Raw genomic sequence first — 13626 nt, 5'->3', positions numbered from 1 at the left:
GCTAAAGGGCGGGCTGTCACTAGCCCCATAAATTATTTATGTCATATCAATTAATCTCTGGCCTTTGTACCTTACGGGCTCATGGACAATAGGAATAAGCTGTGCAGGTGGACAAGACCAGCATGAGCAATGATGTTTGGCTACGCAGCTTTCCTAAAGTGTCCCCAGGATTTGTTCTAATCAGGGGTAGTAAGACAGCAGACATGGAAAGGACTGTCATGAAGGAAGACGCCTGTATTCACAGATACCTAGAAACAGAAGGCACAGCACACGGTCAAGGGGGCGCTTACGAGGCAGACACGGAGAGAGGGCTGACCGTGGCCCAGAGCCTTGTTTGGGGTTTTTGTGGGAAGGGATGGGTGAGGCGGGGTAGGTATGCTGAATAAGGATTGGATAGTTTGAACAACATCAGTGAGCTATGGGCTACAGATGTGGTTCCTAGTTGTCTGGTCCTTGGTCCGGTGGAGATATATCGACTTGCTGTGAGTTTGACAAAGTGAACGACTAGGGGTATGTGTTCCAGATTGGTTGGTTTGTTTATCAAAAGTGTGCTCACAGGGGAGTCATGTCCTATTTCTTGGAATTAGCGAGCCCCAGGAGATGTAGTTTTTCCAGGATCAAGGCCCACATGCCAGAGCATCAAGAATACTGAGAATAAAGGGTGCCCGGGTGGCTCAGTCGGTGGGGCGTCCGACTTCGGCTCCGGTCACGATCTCGTGGTTTGCGAGTTTGAGCCCCACATCGGGCTCTGTGCTGATAGCGCAGAGCCTGGAACCTGCTTCGGATTCTGTGTCTCCCTTTCTCTCTGCCCCTCCCCTGCTCATGCTCTGTATCTCTCTGTCTCTCAAAAATAAATAAATGTTAAAAAAAATTAATAGAAAAACGAATACTGAGAATAATAAATTATAGTCGATGCAGCAGCCTTGTCTTGGTAATTAGGCTAAAGAAATCTAAGTCACTATTTATCTGTGTCTTTAAAAAACTAATATAGCAGGGGCATTGGGGTGGCTTAGTCGTTTAAGTGCCCATCTCAGTTTGGGCTCAGGTCATGCTCTCATGGCTTTGGGAATTTGAGCTCCACCTTGGGCTCTGCACTGGCAGTGTGGAGGCTGCTTGGGATCTTCTCTCTCTCTCTCTCCCTCTCTGCCCCTCTCCTACTTGCACTGTCTCTGTCTCTCTCAAAATAATTAAATAAACTTAAAAAAATTGTATAGCTATTGGAAAGTTATCCATATAGGTCAGATCCCCACCAGGTTGTTTTTGGTAGCATGTTGACAGATTAATTTCCCCTAAAATAAAACTCTTGTAAAAGTCAAAAGAAAACAAAGGGCTGACACAAGTGACGAGTCATTAGTAAGATTAAAGGAAAAAGGAGGAATATGAAATAGTCCTGTAGCTGTGAGTATTTTGCATGGTAAATGGGCACAAGGGTCCTTCCCAGAAATGGGACAAATCTGGAAGATGCTTGACTGATAACCAAGGTAATGAAAAGATTATTTTGGTGTTTTTGAGTGAGAATGCACTTGGGTTTGGTGCAGACATTTAAAAAAGCTGTCTGGGATATTTTAAAGATCTAAAAGCTTCTGCAGGTAATTTTCCAAGCTAAGGACACTTAAGGCTTAGCTTCCTGTACAGATAACTTAATGTGACACAGAGGGAGAGACAGACAACCATGCTGGCATGGGGTTAACAGAAAGTAAGCCAGGAAACACCCAGGCTTCCGCTAATGGAAGGGAGTCATAGAATATCCCTGGTCCTTACCTTCCTCATTCTCAGTATGAAATGGTTGGGACGAATAATCTCAAAGGTTTTATGCATGCACATGTGCACACGCACACACACACACACACACACACACACACACACACAGCCATCACTGTATCCCTGAGATGTTGCCTTTTTAAAATAAGATTGTTAAATTAAAATAGATGCTTTCGAATGGTGAATTAAGCTTCATTTTGGATGTTGAGTTCTTTTTTTTTTTATTTTTTTAAACTTTTTTTTTAACGTTTATTTATTTTTGAGACAGAGAGAGACAGAGCATGAAGGGGGGAGGCTCAGAGAGAGGGAGACACAGAATCCGAAACAGGCTCCAGGCTCTGAGCTGTCAGCACAGAGCCCGACGCGGGGCTCGAACTCACGGACCGTGAGATCATGACCTGAGCTGAAGTCGGCCGCTTAACCGACTGAGCCACCCAGGCTCCCCTGGATGTTGAGTTCTACAAGACTTATTCTCCCTACTCACGATGCAGACCTTATATTTTGTGGGTGAAATCTACTTTAATGCTTCATACATCTGTATTTAAAGGATTTACTGGGGACTGAAAAATGTAATTGGAAAAGCAAGTGATTTAATCTATTCAGTTTGTAACCCCATGCTTCTTAAAAAAGTATGTCCCCCACCAACATTTCTCATTTGGATGATACAAACTTGCATGCATCACTGGTCAAGGAAGGTATTAAAGAATACTCCTTTTAGGCAACAAGCATTTCCTATAGGTCCTAAAAATGGCCTAGTCATACCTTAGAGGTATCATCACCTTCATCTTCATGCACTGAACTAGACGGGGAAGGAGTTGCAGACTTGCTTCCGGGTGGAGATGGGGAGTTGTGGGGGACGCTGCTTCCTCCCATATTCAGGCCAAGCTGAGCACTTAGCTGTGACTGGTTGATGGTGGTCAGCTGGCCATGCTGCATCATTCCTGGCTGCTGCCTGATGTCTGCAGGCTGACCCCTTGGTCTCACGGCTGCCATCTGAGGGTGGGAGCTATATTGAGTTCCTTCTGGATTCCGTATATCTTGCATCTACCAAAAACAAAGATGGGAATCATTTTTCACAAACATATTTCCAGAAAAAAAATTTTTTTTAATTCTTTAGACTTCGAAAACTCTGTAGAATGTCTTGCTGAACTATGCATATTTCCACCTCAACCCCCAATCCCTCTCTAGCATAGAATAACCCTAACATATACATCACCCTAAAGCCACTGTTACCAAAGAATAGAACTTGAGAATTCAGTCAACATCCCATTTCATTACTCAAGACCTGATTAATTATATTTACTTTCTTAAAGACATGCAAACATATATCATTAGTAGATATTTATGACGTAAGCTTCAAAAATGATGCTTCTTAGAATCTCAAAATTATATAGTTATTAGTGATTACAGCATTGCAGCCATTCGTGAAACACTATTTCTTTTATTCTGATTCCTTAAGAAAGGTTTTTCGAGTTAAGTGTACTACGATTCTTAGTTTAATTCTATATAGGCTAGTTTTGGCTAAAATGATCTACTAACTTCCAGACTCAGAACACTACAGGCTGGTATTAACCAATTGATTAATTGACTATTGCAATGGTTTGACTGCACAGTCAGATTTGAAAGTAAAGCTCTAAAGTTGCAAGGTCACCATATTAATCCATTATGCTATCTGGGTCACTGCTTTTTAGCCTTAATGAGACTCACTCTTGTAATTCAAGCAATGAATTTTGTCTCTGCAAGGATTAGAATTAAAAGCATTGGAGGATGAAGCTCTTAACGTATCTAGAGGTCAAATGTGTTGTATAAGAGGAGTATGGTGGATTTCACTTAACGTTTCTCTGACATTTTCAAACTTAAACTAATGAGTATTTTGCCCTGCTTATAGAAGTGGCTCATTTTTTTCACTCTGAGGGGAGTTGGGGAGTTCATTCAGGTAGAGGATTATAAAACAAGAGAGGGGAAAAAAGAAAAAAATGGAAAAAAGAAGGGCAATGAAGAGGCGTATGGTTAGTTACATTTCAGAACTGAAAAAATAAAATTAATAATGATATCTTTTCCTGTTTCATTGAAAAAAAAAATCCCACATGGTGTCAGAGTGGCCCATAATTGCCTGTCAGCATATGTTCCCATGACATAGAAATACTGTAAAGGTCAATTAAATTACTTAGCCATAGGCTTCTTTTTGTTCCTTTTGGTAATAAAATCATTGTCTACCAATGTCGCCTAGTCGTTTTACCAACCTAGTTAGATCTATCTGAAACTGAAGGTGAGACTGCAGAGGTGTCTGCTTGCATTGGAGGGGCAGAGTGAGAGGGAGGCACAGAATCCGAAGCAGCCTCCAGGCTCTGAGCTGCCACATACAGCCCGACGCAGGGCTCAAACTCACGAACCATGAGATCATGACCTGAGCCAAAGTCAGACACTCAACCGACTGAGCCAGCCAGGTGCCTCCCCGCTTTTTTTCTTTTTTAATTTTTTTTTAATGCTCCGACTTGGTTCTATGTATCATCCTACACTCTGGCTCTGGCATCCTACACTCGTGGCAAAGGCTTAGGTCAGCCCCATGGTTTTGTATTTGCTGCTCTCCAGCAGCAAAAATCAACATTTTTTCCAGAATTTAAACTGTATTTCTCCAACCCTACTACTTTTTATGTACTCCATCCACGTTGTCTCCACTCACATTTACTAAAATGTTTTCTTCTCCCTTCATAGCTGTTCGCGTCACTTACATAATTTGATCTTCCTTATGAAATCATACTAGCTTTAACAGATACCCTTGAAATTGTGCCATTAACAGAGGGTATCATAAAAATCGAGGCCACTTTTGAAAGTACACAGAAGAAGCAGTCTATACTAGGTGGCTTTTCTTTTTCTTTCTTCCTTTTTTTTTTTTAATATGAAATTTATTGTCAAATTGGTTTCCATACAACACCCAGTGCTCATCCCAACAGGTGCCCTCCTCAATACCCATCACCCACCCTCCCCTCCCTCCCACTCCCCATAAACCCTCAGTTTGTTCTCAGTTTTTAAGAGTCTCTTATGCTTTGGCTCCCTCCCTCTCTAACCATTTTTTTTTTCTTCCCCTCCCCCATGGTCTTCTGTTAAGTTTCTCAGGATCCACATAGGAGTGAAAACATACGGAATCTGTCCTTCTCTGTATGACTTATTTCACTTAGCATAACACTCTCCAACTAGGTGGCCTTTCAAGCCTACTTTCTAATGTTCTGGAGTCCTACTGTGTTTTGTTTTTTTTTTCCGTAGCATGTAGAACACTCTCTTATTACGGGCACAGAGTTGTGGATGTCCATAATGGGACTGTCCTATCCAGGGCAGCTTCCTCTCCCCAACCCAGCACATGTTCACACATACACATTTGTAGGAAGACACATTTTTCTAGCCTTGTAAATTTAAAATGTTTATTAGCGGGGTGCCTGGGTGGCTCAGTTGGTTGAGCGACCGACTTCGACTCAGGTCATGATCTCACAGCTTGTGAGTTCGAGCCCCACGTCAGGCTCTGTGCTGACGGCTCAGAGCCCAGATTCTGTGCCTCCCTCTCTCTCTGCCTTAACCCACTCGCATTCTGTCTCTGTCTCTCTTCAAAAATAAATAAACATTAAAAAAATTAAAAAAAATAAAATAAAATAAAATGTTTATTAGCGAAATCCTACCTTAACTAAATCATCTTTCCAAAAGTTTTTGACTAATTGATAACTTTATTTCTCCTTCATATAAATCCTGTTACAAAGCATGACGGTTTGTAACCTACCTGTTTGGAGCCCACTGCTTCTTACTCTTTCAGAAATATTGTGGTTTTAACATGATATTGCAGAGGATGATTTTTAAATTGACCTACATACAGAGTTTCAGATTTATGACTACAACCAAGGGTCTTCAATGGCCTACAATCTCATTTTATGGCACCTATCTCCCCCACCATCTTGTAATCGGTCTACTTGTTTTCTCGTTTTAATGAATGTTGTAGACAGGCCTCTGAATACTACAATTCGTATTCTCACCTTTGTTTTATGAGTGGAGGAAGGTGGGCATCACTAAAGTGGGGTAAAGAATGACTTTAGGTAAGGACAATGAAGTACTCAACAGGGTACCTCTTTCTCAGCAAACTCATCATTAGTCCGAATATCATGTCACCATGATATTAGGCCAGGCAGGCAGCAGCTTTAACACTGAATCAAAGAATAATTTTCCTGTGTGGAGGGCGAAAAGCACAAATTGGAGAGCACAGCCATCTCTTCAGCGCTCAGATGCATTTAGGAATGTCAGATATTAACACCCATTTCCATATTAGTATTTCCATTTTACCTTGTGCTCACGGAAGTCAGTTCAGTATTAATCATTGCCTAATGTATAATATGGGGAAAATTAAACTGGATGGAGTCTTATTATTGACAAATAAGATTAATTAGTTAGCTCATGAAGGTAAGCAAATGTTTTGATTACTGGTTTCCTTCTAGAAAGATATTGATTGACTACGGTCTTAATGCCAAATATAAAACTTCGCCTCGCAAAATATTATCTCCGTTAATTTCCAACATTTTGAACGTATTGTGAATAGTTCACTTCAGGCATGTTTAATAACAACTGCTCTTCTCTTTGATTCTTCTTGCCTCCTTCGTTGCCTTCTTGTCTTCCTACAACTCTCCCCACCTAAACTATTTCCCAGCATTCTGCTTGAGTCACATTTCGTCCACCCCAAAGTTTCCTTTCTCAAACTGGTACTGTGCGTCCAGTTTCTGTTGATGAAACCTTCATCCTCCCTGTCATCCCTACTCAAAATGTTTTAGTCACTTTTGATTCTTTCCTTTCCTATCAGTCTTGTGAGTTCCACTGAGTCTGCTCAAAAAGAACGCTTCCATCTGCCTTCTATTCATGTCCACACCCATTCATGTACTTCATGAATGCCTTCATCACCTCTTCACTTGCAATGGTTACTAAACTAAAAAGAATCTCTTCGCATCCACCCTGAAGAGTACCGCAGAATCACTCTTCATGAGCCACAGGCTCAAAACCTTCCCGTTTTGATATCTGCCTATCAGATTACATCCAGACTCTTCAGCGTGTCATGAGAGGTTCCGAATAAACCATATGCCCTATGACTATCCTTCACACCTTTACTGCTCAGCCAAACCCAATTAATTGCTCCTCTTTGCCTACGTCTCTCTCCCTTGAGCGTATGTCTTTGGCTGTGTTGCTCTTCCAGCATTCAGTAGCCATTTTTTGAGCCGTTGCTGTCAGAAAAATTTAAAAAACGGTTAAAAAAAAAAAACCCCAAACTTTGCTCAGTGATCTGTGGTTTGTTCAGTACTTTTATCTGTCAAGCGTTATTATTCCCCTTTGAGGCAGCCCTATAGAAATGGCTGCTCTGTACAAGTCTATTGAGGATAATAGAGTTTAAATGATCTCAGGCCTCTCTACCAACAAAGATCAAAGTAGAAATGAAATCTGCTCTACATATTTGTGCTTTTCTCAATTCCATAATGCGATTACCATATTGATACTATTTAAACCTTAAATATAGTTTAAAGGCAAGTTCAAAAGTCACTTCATCTACAAATCTTCCAGAACCTTCTTCTTCTGAACTGCTAAAGCATTTTGTCTATACTTTCTTTATGGGACGCCACTTGTAGATTTCTTAGTCTACTATGTATGTATCTCCTAGACGGTATTCTTCATTAATGTGCTTTTCACATTAATGTGACTAATGTGTTTTTCAATCCCTCACGAGATCTCTCTTAATTAAATTAGGCATTCCGAGTATTCAAAAAATATTTGCTGACTCAGTATATAAGTGAAGAAATGAGTACTATCTGTAGAAACCGACTAACCAGTTTGATGAGTTTTCTCTTTTTCCAGTGAGCTTCATCTAACATCAGTCCCGATTTGAATAATGTCTGTTTCCCTTTGTGGCAGAAACCCAACAAAGGGCACTTCCTAGCTTCATCTGCAACTCTGTCGGGCCATGTGACCGCGTTCTGGCTAATGAAATATAAGTGAAAGTATTGTGTGGGTACTTCCAAGAAATGTCCTTAAAGGGAAAGGCTCACCGTTCTTTGTTCTTTCCTGCTGGCAAAACTGTGGGTGCGATCGCTAGAGCTTGGGGGAAATGTCTTGAACCAAGAGGCATCGCCTTGAGGACGTTGGCGGCACAACAAAAAGATGTTTGAGTGTTTGAGTATTCTGAAACTACAAGACCCTGGACAATCTACTTACTGTGGGAGTCTTTAAAGTGAAAGGCACGTAAATGTCTGTCCTTTTTAGAGTTACTGTCATTTTGAGTTTACTTTTACGTGAGGTTCAACCTAATCTTAACTGATAGACCCTCATGGATTATAAGCGCAAAAAGGCAGGGTTGGAATCTCTTTTGTTTACTAGTGTAGCCCTAGTATCTAGGATAGATCATGGCAGACCATAGGTATATATAATATGACATATATTTCTTGAGTGACACTGACTAGATGTTGAGGCCAGGTACAATTAAGATTAATGATGCGGGCTTCCCATGAGCAGCATTAGACATCTTTGATCTTTTGGGAACTTCGTTTGCTAACTTCTCAGGACTCGAGCATCTCCAAGCTACTTTCTGATGTGTTTATTTCTCGTTTTGTTTATTTCAAACCCAGTGAACTTCATTTTTCCTTGGCTAAAAGTCCTTGGTATTGTTAGCATTTTACTTTTGAATGGCTCTTAATATCTATCTTCCCTTTGGGGAAACTCAATCCACTGAAAACGGGTGCTAAATTTCACTTTTCTTGAGAATCACAACTGTTTCCTTAAATTTTACAGTTTGCTACTGAGGACTGATGTGGTCCTACAATTACGGGAGCTGACAAATGTCAATGAAAATAATGGAGGAGGATTACAACGATGACGAGAAGATGTCAACGGAGTTCTTTCAAAACCTTTTTTCCATGAATGGAGAGCAAAAGCTCAGTTAAAATCACTTAGGAAACCAAAGCAGATACCGTGTATTCTCCCTCATGACCCTGCCTTGTGATCCGGGGCTTGGTCCTAACACCACGCTCCCCCCCATTACCGACAGTGTTAAAAGCTCCAGGTTGAGGACAGTGCTCTAGCGGGAGACCTCGGGTATACTATTTGATACATGTTCCAGAGTGCGTTCGCACTGTCTTCTCCTTTTCTCCTTGGATTTTCTTTAAAGGGGCGGGGGGGGGGGGGATCCCAGGTAGCTCATTTCAGATTATTTTTAAAAAATGAGCCACGTTCTGGTGTAGCAGCCATACCCAAAGCCAAAAACCAAACACTTGGAGCAACGCATCAGTGACTGGACGGCGTGAAGACTGCACACCCGAACGGCACTGGAAGAAAGGAAGGCCTGCATTTCAGTGTTTGAGACCGTGTGAATTCACCATCCTTCCAGAGTCTGTTTTCTTCTTTCAAATGTCAGCATCCCTTCCCGGCCCAACATGCAAGCCTTGAAAGCTATCATTATCTCTGCCTCTAGCCGACAATCCATATCAAAACAGTTGTACACATAAAACCCTAATGACGTCTTGGCTCTCTCTGCCCTGATCCAGCTGTTTGAGTGAATAGCAGTTGGTGAACAGAGCCTGGAACATGGGGAGCCCCGAGGCCTTATTTGCTAATGTGGTTTACCAGCTGCTGCTTTCTGTGGTCTTTGCCGGCAAGGCCTGGACGTGTGCCAATTGCAGCAGGAACAGCAGAACGTGAGGAATCTATGAAGCTCGTCCATTTACCCCTGTCTGTCAGCATTTGATACCCTTCACCGTTGAGCGCTTTCCCCGGGGCTATGAGGGGACCCTGCTGGCTTAGGCTGTGACAAGGGCTTACTCTCGGTTCTATCAAACACATACCGTTCTTAGCATCTAAAGAAAAACTTCTGAGCCTGCTGTTGGTAGTACGTAGAGCCTTACATGATCAGTCAGGCCAGGAAGACCAAGTAGTTCCCATTTTTCTCGGGAATAATGCACTCTACGAGTCTACGAGAAGAATGTAAATGTTGATATTATTTAAGTTCCCAATTTGATTACATATTTTTGCCAGGGATTCAATTAATATGTAAATGTATACACCAGAATGAATGCGTGGCTAAATTTAATAATCAAATTTCATGTATTATTTTCCTAAGTGCATATTCCAAGAGAGAGCTAAATTATTTGTTGTCCAAACAAATTAAATAAATCGTTTCTAGGTGATCTCCATGTGTGTTCTATTTATTATTTAGAAACGTGTAATTTAAATAAACTTCGACAGTTTTGCTGTTAGACTTCTGACATTGAACATTGATAATGTCAAAAGGGGAAATCTGGAAAATACATATGCAAAGCACATGCTGTAGTTTTAAAGATTAGGAAAAGTGAAGTTCAAAGGCAAGACTGGATATTTTTATGAACATGTATTTTTATGTTCAATATTGAGTCAGAATAACTTGATGGAATCGAATTTTCTTCCAAAAGACAATGTGAATAAACAGCGCTCAGATTTCTTCACAAAACACTAAAATGGGATATTTGTAGTTTAGTTAGGGTAAATAGTAATTATAAAACTAATTATCACAGGAAAGCAAGGGCTCTGGAGTACAATTCATTAGATATTTGCCAAATGGAAAGACATAGCACTTTCTAGAACCACCATCATAGGGAAAGATGAAAACTACCTCAGTGAAACAAATGGTCAAGCCCATGGGAACTTCCATAATGCCTAACCTTCCTCCTCCCTCAGACTGGGGTCTCTCCCTCATTATGGCCTCTTCCATGAATGGGACCCTTCTCACTCAAGGGATTTGATGTGTTGGAGGAAAACACCATTGAAAGTTTTAAAAGTCAGGGCCAATAATTATACTGGCTAAAGATCATTTCACCAATTTTCAATTTAATCAATTAAATTTGTGTATGCTTTCCCAGGCATGAACCAAAGATCAGATGCTAAAGGGCAGATAGCCACAGTGGGGGTGTGTGTGGGTGTGTGTGGGGGGGATCCCCAACTTCTCAGTGTCCTCATCGTCTTTGCCAGGTCCTGCCCCTGTGTAACCAAACTTGACTTCTATTTCTGTCACACCTGCTAGATCTAGAGAGCATCTTAATCGCCCTTGTGTGTGCGTCTGGATTGATCCGTATAACCAACCGGACAAGCAACTTTACGCCATTTTTAAAAATTCCTTTTTTCTTCCTTTTTCTAGATGGAAGTGTGCCATCGTAGAGGGGACCTTGCTCATGACATCATCGGGCTGACTCTGAATCGAATGATCTATCTTACTTTTAACTGAATTGCCTCTTGTTTTCCACCTCTAAACTAGGGATAACGATTTTTCAACAACAACTATTTATTGGTGCCGACTCTGTACCAGCCACTGCAGTTGGGGCCACGTTAACAATGGCGAGTGAGCACGCTGAAATCTGTCCTTACGCAGCTCACTTTCAAGAGGGGGAAGTGTACTGACCTTAAATGCTTGCTCGAGGATGGGTTAAAATAAAGACTGTGAAGATGTTCTGTCAAATGTAAACCTATTTTTGACCACCCGGGTCACCTTTAGTGGAAGATGGAGATGTTTATCTTTTGGTATCCTCTGGAGTCAACTTTCCTCAACTAGTCCTAGTTCTTGGTGAGCCACTGACATAGTCGTGACCAGGCATTCTGGTAGCCAAAAGCTTGCATCCGTGGAGATCGTCTCCAGGATAAGCTGGGCAGCTTATGTCAGAGAGCACAGGGTTTCACTGTGAGAAAGTCAGTAGCCCAGATAAAGGTTGAACTTATAACCCGGATTTTAATAGCTTCCCAATCACAGCTAACAGGCTAACTGGTAGCTACAAAGTTCAAAAAAATTTAAATGTGTAAAAAGGTATTCCAGGTCACAGTATACTCTTCTCTCCCATTAAACTCTGGACATATAATCCCCTCTTTGGATCACAACCTTGGCCAGAAGGTTATGGGGTATAGTGACACACAGTTGGCAAGATATTTTTCACTCAAATTGAGGCATCCATTTCTGACTGCTTCACGCCAACACTATTCGCCTCCTACTGTTACTGTTAAACAACGTCAGTATTAACAAGCTGACATTGTGCTCCAGTGTGCCCTTGACAGGACTCTTCTGTCTGGCTCAAATAAAAGAAACATGCAAATGTACAACAGGCAAGCTTGACTCTTAATTGACGAAGAGCATCTCTCATAATTCCAATTAATGGCATACGATGAAGACCGACTAAAAGCTTTGTCTCATCCGAAAGGGTTTAGGAGACCATCTGGTCAACTCTCTGGTTCCCCAAATACCTGAGTTGGTAGTACACCTCTGGTAAAAGGAGTCTATGAGTTGGCACTGGGTCTACCTATGATGAGAGTCGATGAAGCCCTTTATTCGTACAGATCGCGCCTTTCCTTTTGCGTCTGCACTACAAAGTGGGCGCAGCGCTTTGTTCATGGAACTATAATCTTATATTAAAGTGTACTCAAACACGCTAATGTCTGTTCACATCTCTGCTTTGATGTGCCAAAAGAAGGGACTGAATAATGCGCCTTATTTTCAGAATACTTTCAAAGGATTGCGTGCATGGGGACAAAAAGAATGGATTGGAAAGATAGGTGACAAGAAATTTGGTAAATGCTACGAGACACGCCCTATGGGATCTGTGGTTTATCTACAAGAAATAGCTCTGTGTATTTATAGCATCACAAGTCAGCTGAAATGGTTCTTTATACTATATTTAAACCTGAAAATTTAACTGAATTTCATACTTTCCACTGCAATGTTAATGGGATGTGAGTAAAAATGGAGATGTCAAGTGGAATATTGACTTCTTAACATCAGTTCAGAAAGTGACATTTGAGTTCTTTTAGAGGCTCTTAAATCATTAGATACACATGACATTCACTTAAAAGTACATCTCAAGAAGCAAAATTAAAACCTTATATTCTGCTTGGGCCCGATAGCTTTCTTATGCAGAATATTTGTATGTTCCTAGGTTATTGGGGACTTGAAGAAAAGTACAATTTTAAATTAGTATTTTATTATGGAAATCTTCCAATAATCCTTTTAATAATGTATTATAAAACATTTAAAATAGCATGAAACCAAGATAGGAAAAGGCTAGAAATCCTCTCCTATTGAGTATAATATTAATAATTTGGTAAAATCAGTCCAGGAAAATTACCATGTCTTTCAGTTCCTTTAAAGTGTCTGACTCTGTAAGTGACCTTAAGCTCCTTTAAAACAATTAAAAAATTCAAATATTTGGCTGCCAAAATTTTATAGCATGTTACATAATGGGATGAATATCGTTATATACAGTCTTCATAATTGTGGGTATACCTAATTTCGTTAATATTAACATTACTCATTTATGCTTTTATACACTTTGAGTTCTATAAGGTCAAGGTCTCAAAACTAATCATAAAAACTAGTGACTGCTATTCATGCTAATATTTCTCTAAAACAACTGCCAATAAATTTCATTATAAAAAGTTATTAAAAGGGTTAAAAACCTATTAAATGTCAAAGAATTTGCCTGACTCAAACTTCTAATAAAGAAAGAGAATAGGCTTTCTTTCTGAATTATTTAAATCTTTACTGACTGTGCATTGAACCATGAAATTAGAAAAGTGTTATTAGGAGTGTTCTCTGGTTTTTATAAAAGTTGGAGCCCAGAATGTATCAAGCCACAGTCTTTAACTAGACTAGTTAAAGCAGTAGGTTTTTAATCCCAAATACATGTCTTCTACTGATATAAAGGTCATAATTAAAACTCTATCCTGTAACTTGGTGATAATGAAATTATTATTGGAGAGGCAAACATGTTCATTTAGAACATATGAGCTACATGTTCTAATTTTAATTTGGACAAATGTCTTCAATTTTGTGCATCTCTCAAT

At 40.3% G+C, this 13626-nt stretch overlaps 1 protein-coding gene across 2 annotated transcripts in view; it reads right to left on the bottom strand.

Moving 5' to 3' along the window:
• Positions 1-13626, bottom strand: part of TOX (thymocyte selection associated high mobility group box) — a 302110-nt gene that overhangs the window by 43621 nt on the left and 244863 nt on the right. For both annotated transcript variants that reach the window (XM_049633380.1, XM_049633379.1), the window contains one exon: positions 2524-2805. In XM_049633380.1, the coding sequence (XP_049489337.1) occupies positions 2524-2805 (282 nt within the window). The remainder of the gene's footprint in view (positions 1-2523; positions 2806-13626) is intronic.

This window comes from Panthera uncia, chromosome F2 (genome assembly GCF_023721935.1).
Source record: "Panthera uncia isolate 11264 chromosome F2, Puncia_PCG_1.0, whole genome shotgun sequence".
NCBI lineage: Eukaryota > Metazoa > Chordata > Mammalia > Carnivora > Felidae > Panthera > Panthera uncia.
This window is presented reverse-complemented; position numbering and strand designations above follow the sequence as displayed.